The sequence below is a fragment of the Lepisma saccharinum genome, chromosome 16 (assembly GCF_977018435.1).
Source record: "Lepisma saccharinum chromosome 16, izLepSacc3.1, whole genome shotgun sequence".
Classification (NCBI taxonomy): domain Eukaryota; kingdom Metazoa; phylum Arthropoda; class Insecta; order Zygentoma; family Lepismatidae; genus Lepisma; species Lepisma saccharinum.
Window position 1 is genome coordinate 6,138,657 of NC_139244.1, and position 15,203 is coordinate 6,153,859.

At 40.1% G+C, this 15,203-nt stretch overlaps 1 protein-coding gene across 2 annotated transcripts in view; it reads left to right on the plus strand.

Annotated features, from left to right (window-relative positions):
• The window catches only part of LOC146000224 (neuroglobin-like), a 52,736-nt gene extending 41,464 nt beyond the window's left edge, over nucleotides 1–11,272 (plus strand). Inside the window, exons 4-5 of one of the 2 annotated variants that reach the window (XM_083137625.1) lie at nucleotides 10,116–10,281; nucleotides 11,149–11,272. In XM_083137625.1, coding sequence (XP_082993751.1) covers nucleotides 10,116–10,262 — 147 coding nt within the window. In that variant the 3' untranslated portion in view covers nucleotides 10,263–10,281; nucleotides 11,149–11,272. Of the gene's footprint in view, nucleotides 1–10,115; nucleotides 10,310–10,755; nucleotides 10,817–11,148 lie in introns of those variants that run through there. The other variant, XM_083137623.1, reaches the window with a different exon arrangement.
• Nucleotides 11,273–15,203: the final 3,931 nt, after the last annotated feature.

Genomic DNA, 15,203 nt, shown 5'->3' on the forward strand with positions numbered 1-15,203 from the left:
ACGCGCACTCAGCACACACAATGACATAAAACAGGACAACACACAGAATTATACTGGCCATAGTGCCAGTCGCCAGAGCCTCGTTAGTCTCTTGTCCATGGTGCACTACGTGGAAGTGAGGTTGACTTTTGGGTGCCTACGTGGAAGGTACCCCTTACACCCCCCGTATTAATAACTATGGCACGCTTATTTAGTAACTAAAGCACGATATTTTTTATGAACACAAGTTAAAAAACATCCTAAACAGTTGAATGATTGATTTAGTTTATTTTACTTCGCTTGTCTTCCACTTGGGGCCAAGATGAGGATGAGTGATGATATGATGAAGCGACACTCCCAAACGTCCATGCCCAGGCCGGGATTCGAACCCTCGATCCTTGAAATCGTAGCGCGCTGTGATAACCACGGAGGCCTGCGAAATATGAACGTGTCTCTCCACAGCAAACTGCAATACCACTAGGGCTGTAGAAATGTATTCTTTCTCCACTATTTATTGAAAACAATTCCCATTTATATGGAATTTAAATAACTGTACATCGTGCCTTTGTGATGGCGTAACGGTAACGTCGTCGCCTTGTAATCAACGGTTCCAGGGATCGATAGCCAGTGGAGGCACATGGCACAGTGGTTTGGGTCCCATTTGAAACTGTACGTTCAGTCCCGATTAGCCTTTCTGTACATAAAGTGTAATTTAAACAACAAATCAAACAAACTAAACGTCACGAAAACCATTTTCATTTTTGTCAATTCTTTTCTGTTTATATTACATTATATATACGGTATGCGCCAAAATATACAGTACTGAAACTCGCGCATGTCGAACACGTGGTTGCTCCAGCTGCACGTGTTCGCAGTAGTGAAGAGGAAGTTGTGTTGTGCAGTTGTTGTTGGAAATGGGTCTCTGGACGGAGGAAAAAGTATTCATAGTTGAGCATTATTTCCGCTGATACGGAAGCGGTCGTGAAGGTGGACCGAATTTGAAAAAGGTGACTGGTCTATATGCAACCCAAATGACAATCGTCCACTCCACATGCCCTAACCTAACCTAACCTTAGGTTAGGTTTCCTGACAGTTATGCAACCCAAAAGGCACGATTGTTATTTGGGTTGCATATAGACCAGTCACTATATTGTAACATGTCTTATACTTTTGTTCATCTTTTCCTTTCAGTACTGTATATTTTGGCGCATACTGTATTTATAATATGTGTCTATATTTTCTTTATATATTGTTTATATATAGTGCATTCATATAGCAATTATTTATAATAATTACAAAGGGTACTATCATAACCAGCTAATTAAAGACTAAATGACATAACTGTGAACACACATCCGGAGGGGTGGGGGATGGGAGTGGCTGACAGGCCCACTCGTTGAATTTTGCCTTCTATGTAGGTTATGTTGATAATGTTATGAGTAAAATAATACAGAAACTTTGTTATATTGGAAACAATGTAATTTATTTTCAATTTTTGATAAAAATGTTAACAGTTGAAAAATCGAAAAACGAGTAATCTAGGGTTAAACCCAAAACTCCATAGCTGAATTTATCTTCTTCTGCACACTACAATATGCATCTCTTGCACTAAACAGCACTTTTCACAATATTAACACAGGTGTATCATCTTTTCACGACATTAATTCCTACTCCTTACTTTACACATCAATCAGCTAATGCTAATCCTCTGAAAGCGAGCAGAAAGCCGAGATATATCTTCCTGCACGTCAATGCTTGTCCTCACTCCAACTGAAACTAAAGCGAGGTTCGTTCCCATAGCTACCCGTTCGCAGAAAACTAATCAAATTAAGAGAATATTCGGATCCAGAGAAGGAGTTTCTACAAAGCAACAAACACGAAAATACTGGTTGGTAATCCAGTGACAATGGAACTGGAAATAAATCACCTTTGGACTCAATATTTTTCAAAAACAAAAGCAGGTTTCTAAATTCTGGGAAATTTAAAGCATTCAAAAGGAATGCTCTTTTACCTGGATATAGGAAATATGGTTTTGGAGAGATTGGAAAGGTTTATGAGCAAGTTAAAATATAATTTTCGAGAAGTTCTCTCCCGCGTAGGTCTAGCCACTAACATACTCCTGTCATCGATAAATGGACATCGATTGGAACAAAACGCACTGACCGCTAGACCGAGTAGATTGGAGAGCTCGCAGTGTTGAAAAATAATATACAGAAAATAGTTTGTTTGTGTGTGTGTCAGTGTGTGTGGGTGTGAAAGAGAGAGACAACTCCGGTCTATGTCCAAGGTGACATTATAAGTTTGTTTTGTACGTACAACGGTGTACGGGCGGCAAAGTTTATGCATAACTCGAATGTGAAACAATTAAAAGACAGTGTCGCAATATGCAGATATTAAGCTCTTGAGCAAGAACATTCTCAAGGTAGAGATGTTTGCCATAGACCATGTAAAATGAAATGTGTAAGTCAGTCACTAGCGCCATCAAACGGTTGGACGGAAACTTTTAGTCACACAACCTTGGACAACTAATAGGCTTTTCAGATTAGTGCGCCGCTGAAATGAATTTCAAAGTTATTTCCTAAATGTCATCAAATTACTCTGTGGGGTTATATTGTAAAACACTGAAGCAAAAATTTCCGTATTGGTCAAATCAAACATCGGGAAATAGTTTACAATTCATGTTATCCACCAGTATGTCTCATTTATCTAAAACCAGAAACTGGGCCTCCCCCATGGCGCAGTGGTAGCGTCATTGCCTTGTAATCAAGGGGTCCCGGGTTCGATACCCGGTGGAGGCACAAGTGGTTCGGATCCCATTTCAAACTGTAGGTCCAGTCCCGATTAACCTTACTGTGCATAAAGTGGACTTAAAACACCAACTCAAACCAAACTAAAACCAGAAACTAAATTGGTTCATTGCTTATGAAGCAAGAAGCAATAGTCATCAGGAAATGTGCATTTTGTAACTCGAGTTCGTATGATCAGTTGTCTGACATTTTTTTCTCTCTGCATATTGCAACACTAGCGAATAGATATCGTATTCGTCTCGTGGATAATTATATCACAAGCAAGCATCGCTCCAAGCTTTACGCTCCTAATGACCTTTGGAGAAATCCTAGTGCGAGAAAGGGTGGCAGTTAGAAACAGGAGAATGAAGTTAGAGATAAACACACGGAGAAGGAAAGAGGGGGGATTGGATGAAAGAGGTAAAACGAAAAAGACAGAGAGAGAGGGAGAGAGAGAGAGAGAGGACATGAAAGGAACAGAAAAAAGAGACACAGCATAAATGATCGTACAGGGAAAGAAGAAAATATAGTGAGTGAAAGAGGGACAGAGAGAAAAGTACATATATGAATAGAGAAGTAAGAAAAAGGGGGGGAAACTTCCAAAAAGAGTGCCACATCCTAACAGATATGCAACCCATTTCTTACTGCCGTTCTGTGGGTTGCCTACGAGTTCAGACTCTGGATTTGATTCTTAGCATGTGTTACGACCTTACTTATTTTGTAACTTTGCATTGCCGTGTTAAAAGGAAAAATTGATATAGTGTTACCTCATGTCCTTGTTAATGTCCGTGATACTACATGTTGTGACGCAAATATGAACGCGCCAATCAAGGCGTTGTTGAACTAATGTATTCACCTTTCTGTAACTATCTAATGAAGACAGCTCGCTTAAGACAACGGGCATTTATTATGATGTAAATATGGATTTGCCAATCAAAGATTATCCATGCTTGATGAAGTAACCTAATTGTAATTAAATAATGGCGGAACATTTAAATTTGTATATTTCCAAAATGTAAGATTTTATCAACGTTAAAGAAATAATTGTTAACTCGAATGAATATGTAAACTTTCTTTGTAAATTATTAATTGCCAAACTATGTATTTTTCAAATATCTTTCTGTTGTAATTTAGAGAATTGTAATAAGAAATTACCTAAAGACAGGTGTTCGAGGCTGGAACTTTGGGTACAAATACGAAGGAGTTTGGTCCGTAAGGAGGTCTGTTCTGGTGTCAGTCTAGGAAGAAGTGAATAGGTGCAAGCCGCTCTTCTGTAAAACCTAGACTGGCCAAATAGGAACGGTCTAATCTAGGAAGAAGTGAATAGGTGTATACTGCTCTTCTGTAAAACCTAGGTTAGCCGAATGGGATATAAGTTCCAATTTAGGAAGAAGTGAATAGGTGCAAGCCGCTCTTCTGTGAAACCTAAATTGGCAATCTCGGGTGATAACTCCAAGTCTAGGAAGAAGTGAATAGGTGTATGCCGCTCTTCTGTAAAACCTAGGTTTGGGCCACCCTAGTTTGACCTTTCTAGTAAGTTCCAAATTATCTATTAACAATTGATCTCCAAGTTCCAGTTATGAATTACCTAACCACTGGCTGTAAGTACTCAAGCAGTAAATAAACATTTCATTAAAACTTCACGACGTTGGTTGGATTTGTTCTGCACCTACCCTGAAGATAGGTTTCAGTGTAGACCCTTAGAACCTCAATGCTCCCGGCTATAGGAGTAAAGGTGAGGAAAGTTACTAGGAACGTAACACATGCATAGAATTCTCCACGACATACCGCTGTTTTAATTAATGTTATCACTAGACCTCTGATATTTAGTTTCTAAAAAGTGTGCTTTTAGGCAGGGTTGTTAAAGGTCTAGGAATTTTAATTAAATTCAATTCCGGTCCAGGAGAGAAAATCTGCAAGCGTAAATGGGTTCTGGACCGTAAAGAACCCTTTTATCTGTAAGGTATTTCAATTCGGTCCAGGAACCTTTTTTCCCGATCAATTTAAATAGGGTCCAGGAAACTTTTTCTCCGAATCAGTTTAAATAGGGTCAAAGTTCCGTATTGAAATGAAACGATACGCAACTTGGATCGAATACCGACCAGACGATAAATAATTATCCACTTGTGAGCATGAAAGACTAATCCAGATGCTGGCTGTCTCGAGAATCTAAGGTACAAGGTAGAAATGGGCGAAACGCAAAAGCTGGAGTCACGTTACCCCTCTCCATGTAGTCCCATTCTCTCGAGCGCGTTCCTTCACTTGGTTGTAGCAGCATTGCCGTTGCCTGTTGCAATATCTGTTGGGAACACAGCAGCCTCACGTTACCTCATCGACGGCTCCTATTGGCTGCGGTTCCCGGATCGGATGCCGGAGCAACACGTGACGGGTTTGTTTGAACTCAATGTGACGCCACGGTAATATAGTCCATTGCGTTATGTACAGTAACTCTTCGACAAGGGAGTTTTTGAACCTGGCCCACGAGAGAACAACAGCGTTTTGATTTATTCCCTGCGCTACGTTTTCTACAACAGCAGCGTGACATTCCAATGTAAAACGTACTCGCGGACATTTTTAGAAGGCAACTTTTGATTGGTCAACCCTGGTCCAGGAATTGGAAATAAAATCAATCCCGGACTGGGAGAGAAAATCAGCAAACGTAAATGAGTTCTAGACAGTGTATAACCTTTTCATATTTATAGCATTTCAATTCGGTCCAGGAACCATTTTCCGGATGAATTTCAATTCGGTCCAGGAACCTTGTTTCAATGAAACAATACGCAACTCGTACCGAATTTAAATTGTGCGTGAAAAACGGTTCCGGTCATGCAGCGGAACCCAATAGAACCTTTAACAACCCTGCTTCCAAGTTTCTAAAATAGGTTCTAAAAATCCAAAAATAGGTTCTAAAATTCCTCAAATGGGTTCTAAAAATCCAAAAATAGGTTCTAAAATTCCTCAAATGGGTTCTAAAAATACAAAATAGGTTCTAAAAATCCAAAAATAGGTTCTAAAATTCCTCAAATGGGTTCTAAAATTCCTCAAATAGGTTCTAAAAATCCAAAAATAGGTTCTAAAAATCCAATAATAGGTTCTAAAATTCTTCAAATGGGTTCTAAAATTCCTCAAATAGGTTCTAAAAATCCAAAAATAGGTTCTAAAATTCCTCAAATAGGTTCTAAAAATCCAAAAATAGGTTCTAAAAATCCAAAAATAGGTTCTAAAATTCCTCAAATGGGTTCTAAAATTCCTCAAATAGGTTCTAAAAATCCAAAAATAGGTTCTAAAATTCCTAAAATAGGTTCTAAAATTCCTTAAATAGGTTCTAAAAATACAAAAATAGGTTCTAAAATTCCTAAAAGAGGTTCTAAAATTCCTCAAATGGGTTCTAAAAATCCAAAAATAGGTTATAAAATTCCTAAATTGGTTCTAAAATTCCTAAAAATAGGTTCTAAAATTCCTAAAAATAGGTTCTAAAATTCCTAAAATAGGTTCAAAAATTCCTAAAATGGGTTCTAAAATTCCACAAATAGGTTCTAAAGATCCAAAAATAGGTTCTAAAATTCCTAAAATAAGTTCTAAAAATCTTAAATTAGGCGCGAAAAATCCTGGAGTAGGTTCCAAAAGAAACTTAAAATTCTTCTAAATTCCTGAAAAATACTGATTAGGTACATATTCAAAAACAAAATTTAAAGAACCGCAAGAAATTTTAATAGCTATATGAAACAACCAAATATTAACTTTCTAACCAAATTTTCATTTGCATACATCATTTTCAAAATTATCCATAAATTATTGTAATCCTATGTTTGTGTTGTTAGCAAAAGTTACTTGTTGATCTGAAGAATGAATCAAGTATCTATGATTTGTGGCACAATACCAGGGTGGATAGTCACTGGGAATTCCTTGAATTCCGGAAATTGTCCGTGAATTATTGGCTCCGGGAATTCTGCGTGAATCTTTCTGCATAGACTTGAAAAATTCCAACTTTTATTAATCAAAATCTCATTGAATTTATACCTATTTATAAATGCCCTGACCCTCTTCACAGTGTAGCTTTTATTTGTATCGAAGAAGGAAAAGAAAGCTGCCTGGAAAATAAAGGGAGCGAAATTGACAGAAAATATGTTTCAAACACATTAGTCATTGTTTTTTTTTTTGGTATGAAACCGAGCAAATGCCTCTGTGTGACATAAAAACCCTGAAAAACCTTTATATAATATATAAAAAACCTAAAAAAAAGGTTTGATTTAGGCGCATAAATCTAAAATAGGTTCTAACAAGCAAAATAGGTTATTTTAGGCACTATAAAGCTTCGTCAGTTGTTGCGTATTTTAATGAAACGCTGACATAACTTGTTATTTCTTATTTACCTGCAAAGGAAATACATAGGTTGAAAACCTAATATCGGAGGTCTAGTTATCACAGATAATGATACTCTTTTCTGTTGGTATTGATCTGGAAGGATTGAAAGAAGGAAGGGGGCCCTACCCTCACATACATAACATCTCCCCCTCCCTTTTTTTGGAAGGGAAAGGACATGGGAAGATAACCGGAGAGAGAGAGAGAGAGAGAGAGAGAGAGAGAGAGAGAGAGAGAGAGAAAGGTTTCTTCTTCACCTTTCTCTTCCTTCTTCACCATCTTTTATCTCTTCCTTTCTCTCTTTCCACCTTTCTCCGAATTATCTTCCCTTTTCACCCCTCTATCTCTCTCTCTCTCTTGCCTCCACCGGGGATCGAACGAGAGAGCCCCTTCTTTTATTTTCTTTTGAGAGAGAGAGAGGAAAAAAAGAGGCAGAAAAAAGAGAGAATGTGGAGGCAGGAGGGAGCAACCAGTGTGTGTGTGTGTCTCTCTCTCTCTCTCTCTCTCTCTCTCTCTCTCTCTCTCTCTCTCTCTCTCTCTCTCTCTCTCTCTCTCTCTCTTTCTCTATCACTATCTATCTCTCTCTTTCTCTATCTCTATCTCTCCATATCTCTCTCACTCTCTCTCTATCTCTATCTCTATCTCTCTTTCTCTATCTCTATCTCACTCTCTATCTTATTCTCTATCTCTATCACTCTCTCTATCTCTCTCTATCTCTATCACTCTCTCTTTCTCTATCTTTCTCTCTATCTCTATCACTCTCTCTTTCTCTATTTCTCTCTATCACTCTCTATCTCTCTCACTCTCTCTTTCTCTATCTCTATCACTCTCTCTTTCTCTATTTCTCTCTATCACTCTCTATCTCTATCACTCTCTCTCTCGCTCTATCTCTCTCTCTCTATCTCTATCTCTCTCGCTGTATCTCCTTCTCTATCTCTATCTCTCTCTCTATCTATCTCTATAATTCTCTCTCTCTCTCTCTTTCTCTCTTTCTCTATCTCTATCATTCTCTCTCTCTCTTTCTCTATATCTCTCTCTCTATCTCTATCTACCTCTCTCTCTCTATCTTTCTCGCACCTTTTTCCTTCCTTTCGTTTCCAGTGGGGCTGAAGGGGTTGTTGCCCCCCCGCACATGCACTCCTCTCTCTCTCTGTCTGTCTCTCTCTCTCTCTCTCTCTCTCTCTCTCTCCCCTATTTCCCCCACTCTCTCTCTCTCTCAAAACAAAATGGAAAAATTGAAGGAAGGAAGGAGAAAAGGAAGAGAGGGGGTGGAGGGGAATTCCCCCTGTCCCCCCAAAAAACCCTGCCCCCGCTAATCCCCGCCAAGAGACGACGAGGATAAAATGACTAGACAGAACAAACATTAATATGCAATTGGTAGTCCGTGGCTGAGTGTTTAGCACAGCGCGCTACGACACAAGGGCTACGGGTTCAAATCAGAGCTTGGGCATATGAGAGCCCTTTCATCAATCTCATCATATCAGCAATCTTCCTCATCTTCGCGAGTAGTCAAAAGTGGTAGAAAAGCACAGTAAAATGAACAAAATCAATCAATCTTTTCAGTACGTCTGTACAGATTTAATTGGATTTTTGTTACTTACCGTCCCTACTTTGCTACTTTGGATAATCGCGACGATGGGAATGAATTGCGACATGATAAGATTGATGAACGGACAAACAGAAATGGACGGCACAACACAATTCCTTCCGAGGCGCCAGAGCCTCGTTAGTCTGCAAAATGCAGTCCAGGGTGTACTACGTGCAAGCGAGATTGACATTTGAGTGTCTTGAGTGACAAGGTCTCGACATATACTTACAGATATGGCAACACTGCACGAGGATTAAATTCCTTTCGTACCCCGTTCACACTTGAACGTGCCGAACATGTTTATGGTTGCTTTACGAACGTAATCAGACACTCTGCTCGCATTGTTGACGCAACAATGTGCGAGGAGTTGATGAACACTGTGGGTGGAAGGATTACGAACCCTGGGCTCAAGACGTAAACGGAATTTTGGGCACGACGGATCCTGTCTTGTGTGTTTAACGTCGCTCAAGTAGTCCGCTTTAGATGTAGATGAACTTGGAGGAGATGTTTGGCTTCGAAAATGTGACAAGGGTGCTTGCATTTCGTCGGAAGTAAAATTTTAGCAGTTTCAGCCCAGTAACATGAAATACATTAGTGAAAGAACAAACAAAGCTGATTTTTTTGCGGAGATTTTCACAATGTTTTACTCAGTGTAACATACCAAAGTCTCCACGAAATGTGAGTTGAGCTATCGCCGCCATGTTGTAAAATGGCCGCCAATTATAATTTCTTAGCTCGTAGTTTCGTAACAGCTGGAGTTACTGGGGAAAGGTTCAAACAAGAATTGTTCTACTTGATGAAATGTTTTTTATTTGTTCTTATATTATTTTTCCTTATTCTTATCGTTTTTATCTTACGAACCATTTTACATAACTGATCATCTCATTTCCTTGTAGAGTTATGCTGAATTTGATTTCCTCTTTCAGCGTGTAGTTATTTATATTAACTGAATTAAGTGAATGTATACTCTGTCTCAGGAAGTAGTGCCTCGAGTGGGTTCGACCAATGTACACTTGGGAGAGGAACTGAGTGCATGGAGGAGAAAACGCGGCTGTAGCTATCAGCCGTTTGCAGCAGCGCGCACTATCTTGCTGGTAGTGCTCCCTTCTCTACCGTTATGCGCGGCCTCAGATTCCCTAGACAGAACCTAGAAACACACATATTCTACATTGAACCGCAGACCACCAGCAAAGGGAAACATTCAGAGGCCATTGAGCCTCCCAACAGGAGTGCTGCAAGGTTTGGCAACGACGGCGGCCGGTTCGACAACATGGTTGGTTTTCGTTGACCCCCTACTGTAGTCTGCTCTTTATGGCAGGAAGCCTGTAGAGTTATACACCTTCCCCTTTAGTTCGTTTATCCCTTTCACTGATTCTCGTTTGTTCCCTGTTTCCCCGCAGCTGATTGGCCCGCAGTTTATCCAAGCCATTCGCCCGTCGCTGGAGGACAGGTGGTCGGAGGAGCTCCAGATGGCGTGGATGCAGCTCTTTCGATGCATGACGCACGTCATGAGGGACGCCATGAACAAGGAGCAGCAGAACAAATGAAGAGCGGCGAGAACACGAGGTGCACGGACCAAATTGTAATTAATTAAGTGTGTATATATATGCGAGTGTGTGTGTGTGTGTTAGTGTGTGTGTATGTATATATGCGAACCATTCAAAGGACCTAGTTTTCAGAATTCAAATTTTCAAAAAAAAAAAAAAAAAAAAAATCGTGCTACATCGTGACGATGAAGGTGGGTGATGATATGATTAAACTGATGAAGGAACATTCAGAAAGAACATCCATGCCCAGTTCGGAATTCGAACCTGGAACCTCTGGCGTTGTAGCGCGCTGTTCCTACAACTTCGGCACTTACTACTAACAACTGCTTATTGTATATTCATTTTGGTTATTGTACGTCGCTTTCTGCCTCTTGGGCTAATTGCGAAGATGAGGATGAATGATAAACAGAAGAAATTGACCTTTCAACTCTTTTCACATCTTATTTTTCATTTTCTTGTTTTCAATAAATCACTTTTACTCTTTAATTTTCAGCAAGACAGAGAAACACAAACATCAATGTTTTACCAGGATTCGAACCCGGGTTTCCTGGCGCCAACCAACAGAACTATCGCCTGATTCTCCACTTCAGAAGTGTGACCAGTCACAATGTGTATACTGTACGTACATCTCGACGCTGAGCGATTCTAGTCACCGCCAACGTCATCAGTGCTTCAGAAACAACATATAAAGTTGCGGTAGCACTAACAGACAATTCCAAACACGTTTCCCCATTTAACAACCACAATATGGCCAACAACCAAGTAAATAATCCTCAACTTTCTGAACGGCCCTCGTATATTGCAAATTTGTCATTCTTGGAGATTTAGTGCCATGACGTTCTCATGTTGATTCGTGTTTATATATTAATAATATAATTTATTCCAGGTAAACCTTCAAAACCAAGAGTTTATACTATTAGAGAAATTGACTAAAAAATTGACTCTAAACCTGTGAGCAAGTTCAGTGACAGCTTATGTAAAATTATACATGAAAGCAGATATGTACAGGAAGAACAACGTCATAAGCAAAACATTCTATTGTCATTGTCATCAATGTTAATGGTGTTATAATCAAGTGGGAAGTGACTCAGATTATATATATTGTATAAACACATCGAGATTGCACTTGTGAATCTCTGTTGGTGGATTTTGTGATTGTTAAAACTTCAAGATATTGAAACTTGAAATGTGCCATTCCGATGTTTGGTTGTGAATAAAAAAAGATAATTCTTATAAAAGCAACTCATGTGGAATTTATTTAACTAATTCTAAGTTGACATGTTGATTTTCTGTTAAACTGTATTTCTTTATTTTGCGCAATTTGTTTTCCTGTCCACATATTAGAATGATTAAATCAAGAAGACTTGAGTTGGCAGGCCATGTTCCACAAATGGGAGAGGAAAGAAGAACTTATACAAGATTCTTGTTGGGAAACCTGATGGTAAGAGACCTGTAGGAAGGCCAAGACGAAGATAACGTTGAGGTGGACCTAAGGGAAATCGGTAAGCTTGGGAAAGATTGGATTGATCTTGCCCAGGATAGGGACAAATGGAAGGCTTGCTGCAGCCATAAACCTTCGGGTTTAAGAAGGCTAGAGAGTTAGTTCAATAAATATAACTTCTAAAAGAAAAGGTGGCCGCGGTGGCTCAGTCGGTAACGCGTCTGACTACCATGCTCAAGGTCCCGGGTTCGATCCCCGGCCGGTTCAAATCCGGGAACTTTTCTAACGGTGGAAGCGGCCCCGGCGCCCACCCAGCGTCGAATAACATGGGTACCTGGGGGAAACCCTGGGGGGTAAAGGCGGTCAGGGGCGTGATGCTGATCACATCACCCCCACTCACGACCGGATCAAGAAAGTGTGGGGCGTTACCCCCACACCCCCTATACGCCTTCATGGCGTGGTGCTATGCACAGGGGAACACTTTACCTTTTTTTTTTTTAAAAGAAATCATAAGGAAACTTCGTAAATTAAATTGTGCATACGATTCATTTTACTTCACGTGTTTGCTTTAATAAACTTTGATTCTTCTCTAATTGAAAATCTCTGTGTTTTATGGATAATACAGTCTTTTGTTTCCACAGGCAGTTCTTTCCCTAAGCGTCTTGCGTAACAAATTTTCTCAATTTCCCTTCGGATGGTTATGAGAAATGATTATGGAACCTTCTCTGTTTGCCCTTCGTGCTTCCTCCCTTATTAGGGGCATCGAGGCGTTCCCTTCGAGCGACGGGGCTTAAGTTTTTAATTTCAGAGCAGATGGTGACGGGTGGGCGCGAATCTCACCATCATGGGGAAATTAATCGTAATCAATATTAAGATAAAATTGCATCGATAAGCTTTGACAGCTGTACTGCAGGATGTTAATTGGCGGAAGAAATAGTCAGTCGGTTCATACGCTTCGGCTGAGATGGTCTACAGGTCTATAGGTAGGTGTAGAGATAGTCTGCAGGTCTATAGGTAGGTGTTGAGATAGTCTGCAGCTTTATAGGTAGGTGTGGAGATAGTCTGCAGGTTTATAGGTAGGTGTGGAGATAATCTGCAGGTCTATAGGTAGGTGTTGAGATAGTCTGCAGCTTTATAGGTAGGTGTGGATATAGTCTGCACGTTTATAGGTAGGTGTGGAGATAATCTGCAGGTCTATAGGTAGGTGTAGAGATAGTCTGCAGGTTTATAGGTAGGTGTGGAGATAGTCTGCAGCTTTATAGGTAGGTGTGGAGATAATCTGCAGGTCTATAGGTAGGTGTAGAGATAGTCTGCAGTTTTATAGGTAGGTGTAGAGATAGTCTGCAGGTTTATAGGTAGGTGTAGAGATAGTCTGCAGCTTTATAGGTAGGTGTGGAGATAATCTGAAGGTCTATAGGTAGGTGTAGAGATAGTCTGCAGTTTTATAGGTAGGTGTGGAGATAGTCTGCAGGTTTATAGGTAGGTGTGGAGATAGTCTGCAGCTTTATAGGTAGGTGTGGAGATAATCTGCAGGTCTATATGTAGGTGTAGAGATAGTCTGCAGTTTTATAGGTAGGTGTGGATATAGTCTGCAGGTTTATAGGTAGGTGTGGAGATAATCTGCAGGTCTATAGGTAGGTGTAGAGATAGTCTGCAGGTTTATAGGTAGGTGTGGAGATAGTCTGCAGCTTTATAGGTAGGTGTGGAGATAATCTGCAGGTCTATAGGTAGGTGTAGAGATAGTCTGCAGTTTTATAGGTAGGTGTAGAGATAGTCTGCAGGTTTATAGGTAGGTGTAGAGATAGTCTGCAGGTCTATAGGTAGGTGTTGAGATAGTCTGCAGCTGTATAGGTAGGTGTGGAGATACTCTGCAGGTTTATAGGTAGGTGTAGAGATAGTCTGCAGGTTTATAGGTAGGTGTGGAGATACTCTGCAGGTTTATAGGTAGGTGTAGAGATAGTCTGCAGGTTTATAGGTAGGTGTGGATATAGTCTGCAGGTTTATAGGTAGGTGTGGAGATAATCTGCAGGTCTATAGGTAGGTGTAGAGATAGTCTGCAGGTTTATAGGTAGGTGTGAAGATAGTCTGCAGCTTTATAGGTAGGTGTGGAGATACTCTGCAGGTTTATAGGTAGGTGTAGAGATAGTCTGCAGGTTTATAGGTAGGTGTGGAGATACTCTGCAGGTTTATAGGTAGGTGTAGAGATAGTCTGCAGGTCTATAGGTAGGTGTAGAGATAATCTGCAGGTCTATAGGTAGGTGTAGAGATAGTCTGCAGGTTTATAGGTAGGTGTGGATATAGTCTGCAGGTTTATAGGTAGGTGTGGAGATAATCTGCAGGTCTATAGGTAGGTGTAGAGATAGTCTGCAGGTCTATAGGTAGGTGTTGAGATAGTCTGCAGCTTTATAGGTAGGTGAGGATATAGTCTGCAGGTTTATAGGTAGGTGTAGAGATAATCTGCAGGTCTATAGGTAGGTGTGGAGATAATCTGCAGGTCTATAGGTAGGTGTAGAGATAGTCTGCAGCTTTATAGGTAGGTGTAGAGATAGTCTGCAGGTTTATAGGTAGGTGTAGAGATAGTCTACAGGTTTATAGGTAGGTGTAGAGATAATCTGCAGGTCTATAGGTAGGTGTAGAAATAGTCTACAGGTTTATAGGTAGGTGTGGATATAGTCTGCAGGTTTATAGGTAGGTGTGATGATAATCTGCAGGTCTATAGGTAGGTGTAGAGATAGTCTGCAGGTTTATAGGTAGGTGTGGAGATAGTCTGCAGCTTTATAGGTAGGTGTGGAGATAATCTGCAGGTCTATCGGTAGGTGTAGAGATAGTCTGCAGTTTTATAGGTAGGTGTAGAGATAGTCTGCAGTTTTATAGGTAGGTGTAGAGATAGTCTGCAGGTTTATAGGTAGGTGTAGAGATAGTCTGCAGGTCTATAGGTAGGTGTTGAGATAGTCTGCAGTTTTATAGGTAGGTGTGGAGATACTCTGCAGGTTTATAGGTAGGTGTGGAGATAGTCTGCAGGTTTATAGGTAGGTGTGAAGATAGTCTGCAGTTTTATAGGTAAGTTTGAAGATTGTCTACAGGTTTATAGGTAGGTGTAGAGATAGTCTGTAGGTTTATAGGTAGGTGTAGAGATAGTCTGCAGGTTTATAGGTAAGTGTGAAGATAGTCTGCAGGTTTATAGGTAGGTGTAGAGATAGTCTGCAGGTTTATAGGTAAGTGTGGAGATAATCTGCAGGTCTATAGGTAGGTGTAGAGATAGTCTGTAGGTTTATAGGTAGGTGTAGAGATAGTCTGTAGGTTTATAGGTAGGTGTAGAGATAGTCTGCAGGTTTACAGGTAGGTGTAGAGATAGTGTACAGCACAGGTTTGTATGTACTTATAGTAATAGTCTGCAATTTTCAATGGAACCATGGTAGGTGTCATATAGTGACAGATTGCGCAACAAACATAAAACGTATCAAATGTTCGAATGTGAATGCAGATTAATGAATAAGTTG